This window comes from Larimichthys crocea, chromosome XIII (assembly GCF_000972845.2).
Source record: "Larimichthys crocea isolate SSNF chromosome XIII, L_crocea_2.0, whole genome shotgun sequence".
NCBI classification, from domain to species: Eukaryota; Metazoa; Chordata; class Actinopteri; family Sciaenidae; genus Larimichthys; species Larimichthys crocea.
Genome location: NC_040023.1, coordinates 41,141,632 through 41,157,023, shown reverse-complemented (window position 1 = coordinate 41,157,023; position 15,392 = coordinate 41,141,632). Strand labels below are relative to the sequence as shown.

The 15,392-nt window shown below is 42.0% G+C and overlaps 1 protein-coding gene across 8 annotated transcripts in view; it reads left to right on the top strand.

Annotated features, from left to right (window-relative positions):
• Positions 1 to 15,392, top strand: part of rbms3 (RNA binding motif, single stranded interacting protein) — a 278,332-nt gene that overhangs the window by 147,459 nt on the left and 115,481 nt on the right. For all 8 annotated transcript variants that reach the window (XM_019264208.2, XM_019264207.2, XM_019264209.2 and 5 more), the window contains one exon: positions 8,604 to 8,695. In XM_019264208.2, the coding sequence (XP_019119753.1) occupies positions 8,604 to 8,695 (92 nt within the window). The remainder of the gene's footprint in view (positions 1 to 8,603; positions 8,696 to 15,392) is intronic.

The following is a 15,392-nucleotide window of genomic DNA, read 5'->3' as shown; positions in this document are numbered from 1 at the left end:
ACATTCTAACCTGAGAGTGTGTGTGTGTGTGTGTGTGTGTGTGTGTGTGTGTGTGTTTGCAACTGTGGGCGCACTTGTTTTGCTATGAATATACACTAGATTAACATGTGTTTATGCATGTGCTGCAGTGTGCGTGTATGCTGGCATTTACAAGTTTGTGTTAGTGCATGTGTGTGAATATAATATACATGCTAGTTCGAGTGTGTGTGTGTTCTCTGAGATATCAGTGTGTGAAGCTTCTGTACAGCCACTCTTCTTTTTTTTTTTTGCCACAGGTCTCATTTTAGCAACCTCTTGACAAGTAATTAACACCCTTCAGGTTCTCAAACCTTTCTCGAGTGCTCTTCACATGTTGCACCAAACACGTTGCCGTTTTGCTATTAAACTAGCAAGCTGATGGAGTTATCAGAGACCCGAGCGGTAATTTCCATATCTGAATGAAAAGCGTGTCTGCACAGATGATGTGACTGATGTTTTTTTTTATGTCTTTTACATAATGTTCTGCCACTTTAAATCAGTAAACAGCAGCAGCAGCGGGTAGATATTCTTAAAATGTCTAGATACTTTATTTTTGAATGTCAGGTCTGTGAAGATAATCTTGTATCTCCAGAGAGTTCAGAGGTAATGCTACAGCAGAAGCTAAGTCTTCTGAATCCAGACCCCCATTTGTCTTGATACCATTTTTTTTTTCCTAGCACTGCAGTGTGGACTGCAACATAACTATATTCCCTCCTCTAACAAACACACATATTTTAAATAGTCTCAACTGTCATGCTGAATTTAGAGCTGAAAAATGTAGTAGGAGCCATATGGTGCTGCGCTATAGCTTAATGAGTGTGAATAGATATGAAATAATTAAGAGAGTAGAAAAAGAAGCAAAATTCTGAAGAGTAAAATGAAGAAGAAAGGAATGGTGAGATAGAGAGGAAATCATTACTGTGAACCCATATGTTAAAACATACAGTTTTTCCAATTCATCTCTGCTTCATTGTTGCCAAAAATAGTCTCATGACGACTTTCTACAGGATGATTGTGGTCACAATAGAATTAGTTTCTAAAGATATTGCAAAAAGAGGAAAAACCGTGTTGCTGCAGGAGCGTCAGGGTTACATGAATGTTAAACAGCTTCATCCCCAACGCGCATGTAATCTGTTTTACAACCATATACAGAGCTCATCTATAATATTTGGACAGATATTGGATGAGGAATTTGTTTTTTCAACCTCCGGTTCAGTTTGTCTTCAGCACAATGAGCTGCCAGTCGCCCCATTGGCCCTGAGCCCTGGCACTTTGCCCTCTGCAGATCCAGACTGCAGCTCTCTGACAAGGACACTCCTACACCTGCGAGAGAAGATGACAAGAAATACAATACAGCCAATAGGCTGGCAGCTTCAGCCGAGACGAATGCCTTAGCTATAAATCCATGTTGCAGGGTTGATAAGTTAATTGCCTGTACTGCTATCTCCTCGCTTGTGTCTAATATAGAGGAGCCCTCTGTGAGAGTTATTTTACAACAAATGGGTATTGTCTCCAAGCGCAAGGCAGGGAGGACGGTGACACTGGAGAATTAAATGAGGGATCTTTATTTTGAGCGTTGCAGTTTGTGGGTGCAAGGACATGATTTCACACTGTGTTTTGCATGGCTTTGTGCGTGCATGTTTTGGCTAATTTTACCTCATCTCCCCGATGTGTCTTTTGGTCAATGTGTGTACAAACATCAGATTTGGAGCTACGATTGCAGATGGAATCACAGTTGTTGATTTTATAGGATGTCAGATGTGAATGAGACTGTAGTATTTTTGGGGAAGTGTGGCCTTATGACTTGTCACTTCCCTGTGGTGTTAATGCTCTGGAGGCAATGATGTGGTCACAAGTCTCTTGCCCAAAGCTAACATTTTAATACACAACGTTAAAAGAAAAAAAAAATGCATTGCAGATGTTTCTCTGTGGGATCCTTTGGCTGTAGCATATATTTATGACCCCCCCGGTTTACTCGCATATCTACACGTACACACACACACACAAACAAGAAAGTTGAAGGTTGCACACAAGCATTTGTACACACCCATTCAACACATTCATGCACGCACCACATGGTTTAGTGGAGGGTAGCCACAAAATTTATCATAAGTCAGCCGCTGGTGGTGCACGATAAATGGAGGACGACAGAGGAATGCAGTCCCAGTGAGGATGCTCTCCTCTGGGTTTGGAGTGTGACCAAGGCGGTCTTGACTTGGCCGCAGTTAGTCATGGATGCCATCTCGCTATTTAAAACCCCCATGCTCTCCCACAGTGTTTGCACAGCTCACCGCAGCCTCCCAAAACCACCACCCACCCTCCCTGCAGGGTAAAAGGTTTGGTCAAACCCCCAAATGAACCAAAGACATTTTTAAATGTACAAGCAATAAAATGTTTCAACAGCTCCTTTTCATTCATGCATGTAGTTTTTCAGAAGTCACAAATAGATAAAAAAAATTACAATATAATATATTACAATATCCCAGAACCTAAGTTGACTGCTTCTGATTTTTTGTTTTGTATAATCAGCTGTCAAAAACTTTAAATATTTCATTTAAAAAGTTAAAAACAATATTGATCAGTTGTCACTGGAAAAAAAGTAATATTTTTTTGAATTGCAAAAGTGAGAATTTTCTGTTTTTCTGTTGTTGTTTTTTTTCCCGTAGCAAACGGAATATCTTTGAGTTTTATATTATTGATCAGAGAAAAAAGAATTTCACGACATCAACCTTGCACATAAAATTTATGATGGGGCATTTTTTCACTATATTCTGACATTTTATATACCAAACAATTCTCAGCTCTTAAAAAACAATCAAGAAAGAATCTGTATCATTTTTGAGAAGCAAGAACCAGTCAATATATATATCAGCTTCTTTCCTGATACATCTCACACTGTTTTGCAATTCACAGAATTGCTATACCTTAAATTAACTATTGATCAACAAATATGAACACAAAATGTGAGAACTGACACACAGGCATTTGTACACACATAAATGTGCAATTTGAAGGCAGGGCGAGGTGAGAACAACGCACGTACTGCAGGATGGAAAGTGATGCGGTACTACGGTGGTACCATGAATCATAAGAATCATATTAAAGACATTGTTATGCATATTTGTCCATAGAGTGGCCCATCTATCTCCTCCATTAACCATAATTACTTGCATACATGCAAAGTACAGATTATTAACATAGGTGTAACCACAATGATTAATCGCCCATGTGCAACAGCAGCTTCAGAACTCCTCTTGATGACTCACAAGGACGTAAACAATTACGCTGTTTGCTCCGTACACCATTGTAACCCTCTGTGACTTGTCGTTGGTTCATTATTCATACTTAGGGCATTATTATTCCACTGTATGCAGTGCAAAATGGGATCATTAGCGCTGAATATGAGAATGTGAAAAATGGAAATATTGGGGAAAATGGTGGTGAATATAGTGGGTAGGAAACCCCAAACAATCCCGACTATTAGCAGATAAAGAATAGTAATTTCCCCAGAAGTAATTAGGATTAGCATAATTTGACGGTGCATGAATGATGCATGGATGATTGATATGTCGATACACGCATTGTAATGAGTCCCTTATCTCCACTCTCCACTGAAGACTTTTGTATGGAGCGCAGCCCGAGGTGCCATCTACTGTAGTTCTAGACCTCCACAGGGGGACTATGTTAGGGAGAACTCATACACACACACCCATACAAGCACAGTCACTTGGGCTACAGGAGAGCTGAAGCGGTGGTAGCATAGCACCATCCAGTAGTAACTGATTGAAGATGGTCCTTTTATCTTGACAGGCTCCCTGTTAGAGCCAGACCAGGAAATATGATATGGCAGCTCATGTTCTCTTTATTCCTCTCAGAGAGACAGTCTGTGTGTCTGAACATACAGTACGTATGTGTGTATGTGTCGTCCTGTCAGTGTGCTCTTGTGCACCTGAGCCATCTGTGTGCGTGTACATATTAGCGTGCAGCTGCACAGCATTATCAGCCAGTACGCATGTAGTCAGTCACTTTGAGCTACTTTTAAGTGACAGTTATCGATTGGATGTTTGTGTTGTTGCAGAGGCTTCAAAGTAACGCCTTGCCCTCTGCATCCCTCTTGAGAAAGTAACTCTAGAGTACCCGCATTGAATACAGCAGCAGCACAGCGTGTCCTTAACTTTAGAAACACAGTCTTTAAGCAATATCTGCATGCATCTGTGTGTAGGTGTGTGTTGCTTTAGTGTGTGAGACGTGATGTATGTGTTTCTTGAGCCTGCTGCTTCGACTTTTCCACCTGCTCAGTGACTGACCAAGGCTTATGTAACATACAGGAAATTCACTTGCAGTCATACTAATAATAGTCTATAAATGAAGTCTTAAAGGATCTCTTCAATGAAATTGTAAAAAAAAAAAAAGATTTCTTTGTTTAGCCACGCTGATATTTTTAGTATTATTTGACTAGGTCTGACTAGGCCCCTACACTTATTTGGCAAAAACTGCAGTTCCTTGAATGACCACTTGAGACTGGCTACAGCCAAGTCAGTCTCCATAAGCCCCCATTTTAAAATGACCAACTTCCCAGCTTCACAACGACACCTCAGAAAGCTACATCCATGTTTTCTACTGTCTATGGTCCTAAGCTTAGCAAGCTAGGCTAACTCAAGTCAAATTTCTGACTTAAGTGCAAACTTAAAAGCGGTTCTTCAAAATACTGAAGGGACTATCTTTAATTAATTACAGTATAAAACAAACATATGTAATTTTGTTTAAAAAAAAAAAAGGAAATAACATGTTGGTAGGACTACACATTCTTGAGTCAGTCGTGCACCATGAAGTTAGAAATTTAAATATAGTGTATAAATCTAGACTTTACTCTTTAAACAATGATTTAGAGCCAGAATGAATCACTTAACTAATGGTCTTAATACTGAAAGTGACTGGCACAAGTACTGAAGCAGAGCAGCTCACAGATTCACACATGTACAAAGATTTTGACTTCTCCATAACCTCTACAACCGTTCTGCCTGATAAAAGCACAAATAGAGTCTTGAGACGCTTCCATGTCCCTCAATTATGATTCTCTTTTCCAACAAAACAAGCCTTTAACAGTTTTACCCCACGGCTACGGATCAAACGTTCCACATTACAGAATCATTATGCATATATCATCTACAATAACTGCACAGTGGAAGAGCAAACTGGCTCTATTACTGGAGGCAGCTTGCAGAGTGTCAATTCAGTCTTCTTCAGCGCATTCGGCTGACCCCACATAACCCCCTTCCCTCACTCTGCCTTTCTTCTGCACACACCCTTTCTCTCCGCCTTCCCCCTCACTTCTTTCTCCATTCAGAGTATGAATATAGGTCAGCATTCTCTAAACTCCTCATCCTGTTGAAAGTTTGATAAGTGCACTCCAGGTGGTAGTGGGCTGAATATTATATTTGTAATTGAGGGTCCCAAGTATCCACCACTGGAATATTCTGATTATTTAAGAGACTGAGCCATCGCCTAGAGGGCCTCAGTAACATTCTGTGTGGTTTCTTTAATGTGCTGTTAATATGTTCTGAGACCTAAAGAGAAGTATCTTTTTTTTTTTTACTGTGTTTAAAGGGTTAGTTCACCCAAATTACAAAAAAGCACTTACTCCTGGTGGTATCTATCCATGCAGGTAGTTTTGTTTTTCTTGCCCTCATATGGAGAGATCCATCTTCTGAGTTTTGCCTCCATCCCAGCATAACTGAGGTGGAAGGAATTTGTTAGCTGTGCCCAGAGCAGTGAAAAACTGCCTTTAAAAAATTAAACATCCACATGTCCACCCCACGCATCCCTGTTCCTGTATCTTCCACCTTCCTGTGAACCGTGGAATACAGACACAGTGAAAGACATTGATGAATTAAAAGGGAAAACCATGAATATAAAATAAACATAATGACTACGGACAGCTTAATGAGCATTATTATTATAGAAAGCTTCACAGTCACCACACCTAACTGAAAACCTATGGGAATATTTGGAGCGAGGTTGGATAGTGGCCAATCAAACTTTCATCCCCAAGCTGACTGGACAAAAAACGTTTCCAAGTATTGTCCATGAGGAGTTCACAGAAAGGACACCACATATTTTGATAAATTTATTGACAGATTTTATTTAATATATGCCTATGGTGAAACACTCAAAACAAAACTAAGGCCCTACACAAATATATGACATTATCCATCCATTATCTCTAACTGCTTTCTCAGATTGCGGGTGGCTGGAACCGATCCCAGCTGACATTGGCCAAGATCCCCTGGTGTTCATCACAGGACTGACACATGGTGTCAAACAGCCATTCAGGTTCACACCTACGGGCAAATAATAGAGTCACCAATTAATCTGCATGTCTTTGGTGTGTGGGAGGAAGCTGAAGTACCCGGAGGAAAACCACACAAAGAACATGCAAAGTCCCATTGATGGGTTCAAATTCAGAATCTTCTCGCTGTGAAGCGACAGTGCTCACCACTGCACCATCGTGCCATGCACATATCACATTAAATTATACATATTTTGGAAGAAGGGTGTTCATCCCTCCAGTACATTTTCATAGACTGTGTAGTCTGTACAAAGGCACATTGAGGGTAGCATGTGCTGGCCTTGCAATGACACTTAATGTTGGTTGTTTGTCACCCTACTGTCCTTCCATGAAAGACACAGACACATTGCTGTCAGTCTCACAACAACCAAAATTAAATTGACCTCCATTAGGAGGAGGCAGAAATCTCAGCCAGATCAGAAATCCTGCCTACAGTATGTGCATGGTTAGATACCACTGACCACTGACATTGGTTTGAACCAACCATCTACATTAAAATGCATTTTTAGTTGCTTTCGGTAGCAAATGTATAGGTTTTTTTTAATATAAAGAAATCATTGGATGTCTCATTGTTTCCTCTTTAAAGATAATACTAATCATTGGTAGCATTGACTTCTCAAAGAAAGGGTATGGTTTTGTCTGTCGCCTGTATTTGATTCTCAGATTTCCACTCTGGCTCTTCATATTTCAACAATTAAAGACCCCCCCTCCCGGCCCTGCTCGAACAGCTGGCCATTAATCAGTCCTCGCACTCGATTTCTCTTCCGCCACAGGTTATGATTTTCACATTACCCCACACTCCTTCACAGCCATCCGACAGGAAAATGACCCCAACTCCCTCACCGCCACCACCACTGCCACCACCACCACACATCGACACACACCTCGATAGTCTTAGAAAGTGAGACGTTTGTATGAAGCAAACGCCTCACGGGCCATGCATGGTGAGAAAATAAGGTGTTATGAGTTTGAGCGTGTGCGCTCATACTTGTGTTAGTATGAACGTTTGTAACGTGATGGGGTAACCACAGCGGCGAGTCTCCCCCCACCTCACACCCATTATCCTTTTCTAATTACACTTTCCTTCTGAAACAGTGGATCAGAGGGCACCATTGACTGCTTTTAATCTGCCGCCAAATTTTAATTAACACAGACGTGACCCCCGTCTCCGATACATCCCGGAGAACGTCGGGATCACAATAACTCATAAATCACAGCCGCAGATTTCATTCCCTCCGCTTTCCTCCGGTGATGAATTTCCAGATGGGGGCTGGTGGCTGTTAATGTCATAAAAAATATGAAGCAGAGAGAGACAGAGACCGAGAGAGACAAAAAGAGGATGGACAGAAAGGCTACATTTGAGAGAAATATAATTGAGCGTTTATGTGTTAAGAGAGACGAAGTTGAAGAGAGAGAGAGAGAGAAATCGCAGCATCTCTGGTATTCTGTCAACCTTTGAGAGATTTGTTACCGGGGAGAGGATTATGGAGACTGTGAAATGGGGTTGTGTTAATATGCCGGGTGTTGAGGAACACGATGTGGGCCAGCCAACTTCACAGTGTGTGAAAATCAAAAGGCAGAACAAGTGAAACCGGGAAAAAATGACTCAGTGATGTTCTGAGGAATTAATCGACACGTCTCTCTCTCTCTCTCTCTCTGTGTGTGAGAGTGTGTGTGCACATGTGTGTATAATTTCTTTAATCAGGCACTTTTCATAAATTACCATCACATGAATTATTCCACTTGGTGAAATGAATGTATATGACTTGTCATTATACTACAAATAAGAGTGTCTCTTCAACGAAACTGCAACAGCGATGGTCTGTATTCTTGATTTGCACGCCGCTCGGTGCGTGTGTGTGTTTTTGTTTGTGTGTGTGTTTGCGCGAACGTGTGTGTTTGCATATGTGTCAGTGTGTTTGTGCGTGTGTGGAGGTGGAGGTGGGCAGGGTGCCGGGGTTTGTTATTACTAAATCGCTCATCCATGCTACTAATTAAGATGCATAGCATCCCCCTATGAACGTCAGTGTCGCTAATTATCAAACAATGTAGTGCTCACCAGATATGAGAACTGGCAGCCTCTGTAGTCATGTTACCAACCTATTACTGCTACAATTACCAAGTGCCTGTCAGTCTCCTTGTTAGTCATCTGCCTTCATTTTTTCTTTACTAATGCCCGTCTTTTTTTCTTTTCACTCTCCCCCTTCTCTCTCCCGCTCTTCTTTTCTCTCTCCAGGCTATGGCTTTGTGGATTTTGACAGCCCAGCTGCAGCACAGAAGGCCGTGTCGTCTCTCAAAGCCACCGGGGTGCAGGCCCAAATGGCAAAGGTAAGGAGTGTTTAAAAACAAGTTAGCGCCGCCGCCTCCTCTTGCATTATTATTAGCACTTTGTTGCGCGTTCAGCTCCCTTCAGGGATTTAATATCATACGCTTTAACCCGCTTAATACATGTTGATGGAATCCGAAAGCTCCCACATACAAGCTGGTTTTCGTCCATAAACACACTTTTATAGAAAGTCATTTTCCACAGTGCTTTGCTGTTTAATGACAAACTTGTTCCCTCTAATATAAGATGACTTTCAAATGTGGGCTTGTAACTACATTTGTATATCGTAATATGACATGTTTGGAGGAGACTGTGGCGCATGTAGGTCTGTTTTATCTTACTGACACTTTGTGACAGGGCAAAGCTGTACTGTCATATAATCCAGTAGTAAGACCTTGTACATGTGTGGGTCGCTTGTTTTAAGTGGTTATGTGGACTTATTAGTGATGTGTTGGAGTGTGTGGGTGTGTGTGTGTGTGCGCGCATTATTCCACAGCAAACTAACTTTCCAGTGTGTAAGCTGGCCCTTCTCTAATTGAAGTTTGACCAGCCGCTTGTCCTACGTTGTGCAGTATTATTAGCCCGCTAAAGTGGAAGCAGATGAGACAAGCTGTTTCAGCAGTACAAAAAGGGCCCCAGTGAGTTGCACATTGGAGCCAGGTTGACAGACATAGACACACATGGCTTAGAGGGGGAAAAAAAAAACACACCAGCGGGGTTTGTAGTTATTCACCATTTAACATTAGAACCTTGTATTGTTACGAATTTGGCTGTCCGTCAGTTTTAGCAGATTGTCATCTGGCTCGTTAGGTTTACCACAAAACAACGGTGGTGCCAGAACAACAGACAACATCAGCGATATTGTTTAGTATTATATGCCAACCCCTCGGTCCAGGCGAGCAGTGATCATGCTGTTCTTTTCTCATTTTCAGTTTCAAATATATCATTTCCTTGCTGACTATACAGTGAATCATCATAGACTAAAGCACAGCAGTGCCCTCTCTCCAGACATCTATGATGGCATAGCAGAACCGGGCTATTTTTGTACCAGCCGAATGATTTGCTGGTGTCAGAATATCTAAATAGGTGAACAAAATGTCAGTAACATTAAAGCAATGAATATGGTGATTACTATGAATGTACACTATGAGTGATTTTCTCAGACGTGATGGTCCGCATTTGATCTGATCCAGAACCCCCCCCCCTCACACACCTTAAAGCCAAGGAAGCCCTGATGAGATGGAGAATGGCGATGGCGCCAGTGAAGATGACAGAATTGATGATAACGATGAAGGTGGCAATTATTTTGATCAAATGGGATGAGATCTGACAGGAGGAGATGATATTCTGTGCGGTGCTCAGGTGTGCCATTTCTCAAATGCACCATTTGGCCGTTTCCTCTCCCCACCAGTGTCCTTCTTCCAATATTTATAAGAGGGCAGGCTCTCGGAATACAGATAAGAAGCCGTGCTCTTTGCCCATCTCATTTTAAGACCACACTTTGCATTGCTCCCCTTTTTTCCTCAGTCAATATTTTCATGAGAGGGGTCTTGTGTCCCTAAACAAAAGAGCTGACCTTTTTAAGAATGTTTGTTTGCGTGTGTGTGCGTGCGCATCCACAAAATCGTTTCCTTTTAGCATTTGTGTATAATAGTTTGTTTTTTGAATGTCCTCTTGTTCTGTCTCACACAAATGGAAAGGCCAGCGTTCCGCGCTTCAGCTCTGTGCTTTTATCACACTTGTGAGAGACATTAAGGAGTAGTTTGCTTTTATAGACTCCCTCTCCATCTCTCTAATGTCTCTTTACCAGGTATCACTCCCATCACTCTATCAGCTCCTCCTCCTCCACCTCACCTCCTCTTAGTTCTCCCTAACCCCCATGTCTTTTGCTTAATGCTCTATACTCTTGCCATCTTTTTTTCTTTCCTCCATACACACACTCACACATTCATAAACACATTTGTATTCACATCCGCCATGTGTTCCCCTGCCAAACATCCAATGAGTGCAATTTATTCCCATCAATAATTAACAGCAGGCTGTCTTTGTGTCTGCCTACCTGCCAAGGTGTCTCCGACACCCTCCGCTCCATCATGGCAGAGCAGCATTCCCATGGTGAGGCCGGATGAAAAACCCAGGTGCACATTGTGGAAGGTGTAAATCACCAAGACGATTGGTAACGCCACAGACGACTTCCACAATAAGAGCATCCAGGCTCATTCTCTCACTCCCCCTGCTCCATTTTGTCACACATATATCTCCCCACAACAAAGTAATAAACGAATAGCAAGTCAGAGCCAGAGGCTTTGAGCTCATTAAATAAAACCGTCACAGTAATCAAGTTGTGCCTTTTTTTCCCGTGCCGTGACGCCATTAAAACGCTTTTATTAAGGTGCCTTATTTTAAACACAGCTGCAAAAGAGGCAAGGAGAGAGAAACGGATGGAAAAGGGAAGCGTCACTTGATTTCCTCTTCCTCCTCCAATGTAACAGCCCGCTGTCTTTCTCCTCTTACTCCCTTTGGAATTTGAAATACCAAGGCAGCAGAGATGAAACATTGGCTTCCTTTTGTCTTGCCCTCCCCTGGGGATGGTGACAGCAAGAGGGAGGAGAGGAGCCATAATTAAGACACCTAAAGGACACTTCCCCCCTGCGCCTCCCTTCCTGTCACTCACCTCTACGCAAGTCACAGATAAGAGCACTTAGCATAGGTGTGGAGTATGTGTGTGTGCACATCTGTGTGGGTGCAAGTCTGTGTGGGTTCAAGTCTGTGTGAACTCAGCTGTGTGTGTGTGTGTGTGTGCGCGCGCGCCTGCCTGTGCTGATGAATATATTATGCGTGTGCTTGTATACACATCACATTTTATTATTTTTGTGTGCATTCACACAACCAAATACACACTTGTCTGTGTCAACGTGATTGTCCTAATGTGTACAAATACACATAAATCTTAATGTGTGGCTATTAATGTTTGTATTTGTGCATATTAAACCACATCTGTGTTAGTATCTGTGTTATTATAATTATTTTGCAATCATATTGTGACAGTATGATCACATTGTGTTATTATCTTTATAAAAAAAATGTTGTTTAAACTTACAAAATAATTAAAGTAATTCAATATTTAGTTTTATATAGAGTCAAAATAATTGTTTTAAATTTATATATACTTAATTGCATTTAAAGAGAAGATTGATGATTGCTAAATATAAACCTAAAGCCAGGATGTTATTAGCATGGCTTAACATAAAGACTAGAAGCGGAAACAAACACAAAGAAAATATTTATAACTTTTTTTACTTTACAGAGACCTTAGTTGTGTCTTCCTCTTTCTAGTCTCTGTGCTAAATGGCTATGTAACTGGCTCCATACATAGAGCAAACACATGAGAGTGATATCTAAAAACCCATTAAGTGTATTACCAAAAAAGTTAACAATAGTGGCTCAATACAAGCAACTATTTGACCTGCTATATAACAGGATAATAGATCAAGACATCAAAGAGCATTGCATGTTTTGCTATGACAAAAGTCATAATCCATCCAAAACATAGTCAATCATAAGAGAATATATCAATAATTATTTACAAAAATCACAAATTATATGTCTCACTCTTTTGTGTGTATGCCTGTGTGTGTATGTGTGTGGGAGAGAGAGATATTGAGTACAGGCACATATTTGTCTCTTCACGCCATAGACTCTATTCTCTATGTCACTTTGTTCAGGTAGCGTTCCGAGCTGAGAAAACTGACACGTCAAGCAGACAGAATGATAACAGGTAAACGGCGTGTCTAGCTTCACAGATGCAAACCTGTCAACCAGCCGCTGGCCTCACTCTCCACAGGCTGCCATTTTCCCCTTGAGCCAATCAGACTGAATTATGGGAAGGGCACCCTCGATTGTGGTGTCTGTGTCGGAGAGGTAATTCCGCCTGACAGCTGCTTGCTTTCAGACAACAGCCAGTCTTTATGGAAATCATCCCTCCCTATTCTCGCTGCAGTCAGCTTCTGCTGATAACAGCCCGAATGAAAACAAAGCTGTCCTTTCCCGCTTTCTTTTTTTGTTGTGTTTTTTTAGAACTTACGTCTTTCTTCTCCGTGTGGACAGCCTAGAATTAGCACAAAACATCCTATGGAGTCTGACAGCATACACCCTGCTTTGAAGTTGTACATTCTAAGGGCCAATATAAACTTAGAGCTGACATTTGCTTTCTTTGGATCTGACCAGAAATTCTATGATGCTCCTGAAGGTGCATATTTTATCCTTCAAAGGTAAAGCTAGTTTCTATTCTTGGATTCTGGCATATCAATAATATTTTTATTTAGGGAAAAATAGAAATCACACTGCTATGACTTCAAAACAATACACAATGAGCGCACACAAAGCAATGGTATTGATTTTGAAGAGTTTTCGCTGATGCCCTCGTTTGAGCAGCGTCCGTCGGCAGTCCGTGTTGCACCGTGCCTTCATCACTACCCTTGTTCCAATAGCCAGTATTTATAAGGTTCACCCAAGCTACAGGCAGACAGAAAGGCGCTGCTTGCCCTTCACTTCACATTACAGCTGGGAAATTATGCTAAAAGCATCGTTAAAGTGCCTCCATGAAGTGAATCCCAAATGTTTATGATAACACGGTGCTCGCACCGGCCCATCAACCAGTAGTCACCAGCTTCAGATGGTTTAACGGCGTGAAACGAACCAGAGTGTTCAGTCCTCTCGCTCTCATTTATTCTCGCTCCCTTTCCCTTTGCTCTGCCTCTTCCGCTGTCTTTTTCTTTCTCTCTCCTGGGGAAGATTTCCTGTCAATATCACATTTATATTCATGTGGAAAGCACGGATCCCCCTCTGGGTGGTCTGCAGTCAGTCAGCAGTCTTCTTATTATGCTTTAAAGGTGACTCCTCTGACGTCTTAGCTCCGTTGACACCCAGGACCCCGCGGTTCGGCTCAACACAGGGTGACCTCTGGGTGATAATCAAAGGGATGGCTGACAGTGCTGTTACAGTTGGTTTGCTGACAACAGCTAGCCTAGCGAAGCCTGCCTTCCTGAAAGCATGGGTTAAATCTGGGGAGAATGTATGGGGAAATACATCGCATCGTGAATTCGGCGGGATAATTGGACAGACTTTTGGTATAGAGGCGCTCACTCAGCAGCATGGCTCACCTCTCCATTCGATGTGCGCCACCTTGAATGCGATGTCATTTCTCTTCAGACATCCACCATGGTGTTTGTTCGCAAAGCATATGGTGTCAGAACGCAGTGTAGTGATCAGCACTTTCCCCCTGAAGCTGCCAACGACAAGGGCATCCTTAATATTCTAGTGACTCACCAGCAGCTCATTTCCTTCCACAGTTTTTTTGTCTGCCATGCTGCACATTTGAATACTGGAGTATAAGCGATGCTATTTCTCACGTAAGCATAAGGTGAATATACTACGGTAGTTTGTTTTTATGAATAGTTTTATCCTTTAGCGACTTCCTGGAGCTTTAATGTGCTCTACCAATGGGACAGTATAACTTTCAGAGACAGCATGGCACAAAGCTAATTGTATTTACCCTACTCAGTGCTGTACATCTCTCTCTGAATGTATAGTGATACGCGTAGTCATCATGTTGTTTCCCTATGTCCTTTTCATGTTTGTCTTAAGTTTTAAACTGAGCTTTCTCCAGTTTTGTTTTTAATATTGTAAGTGTGCCTGTTTTAATAAAGCTTTGTGTGTTTCAGTGTCCTAAAATGATACCTTTTTGCTGTGTTTCCCTGAAAAGAAAACTACATTAAGTCGAATAAAGGTAGTAGAAATATCTGCAGTGCAGTGAGATAATCTGACTCATAAAAAAAGGTAGAATCACTTGCCAACGTGTCATTTTTTTTGCAGTGTGGTTAGCTGCGGTGGGGTTCAGCACGCCGTCCCCTCCCTACTCCTCTTGCGGAAGTGATAGTTTTGAAGGGCAAAGCCAGTGAGAGTGAGACGGACCATCTGACGAGCACTGGCTCCCAAGCACCTCCGTTGGCTTCCACTGTCTCTGCTGTCTAATTACGCTTCAATCATCCACAGGAGCGCTGCGTGCGGTAAATTATTTCGCCGAGCAGTGCGGAGACGTGCCGAGCTGCGAGCGCCAGAGAGAGCGAGACACAGAGACTAAGTAGAAATCAGTAAGAGCTGAGGGTGAAAAAGAGATGAAGCAAAAAAAAAAAAAAGGTAGGAATGAGTGTGAGAAAAATGGAGTTGTGAGGGAGGCAAAAAGTGAGAGACACTGCGGAAAGAGGAGAGGGCTGGAAGGCGTGAGTGAGAGGCCTGCCAACCATAATGTCACCTCAGACAGCCCGTACAGCAGGAGACAGGCCAGCACTAATGAACAAAGTTACAAACTTATCACTTATCAGGCAGAGAGAGGGGAGTGAGAAAGAGAAAGATGGAAAGACGGGGGGAGGTAAGGGATAACAAGCAGTAGACAGCATCAGCATAAGCAATCCTGCTGTAGATGCAAAGCAGCACGACTGCTGCTGTGTGAAACTTTGGGTATTATTGCAATTTCTTCTGAACAATTACAGTCTGCCATTAGGTTGCATTTGCCTGTTTTTTTTATTGGTTTCCACTCTAGCAGCACAAAAAAGGATGTAATTAAAGTACAATTTGGAGTGGTTGTATTTATATATGTGTGAGCAGCCTCTTTTCTGTTCTCGTGAAAGAATAGCGAAG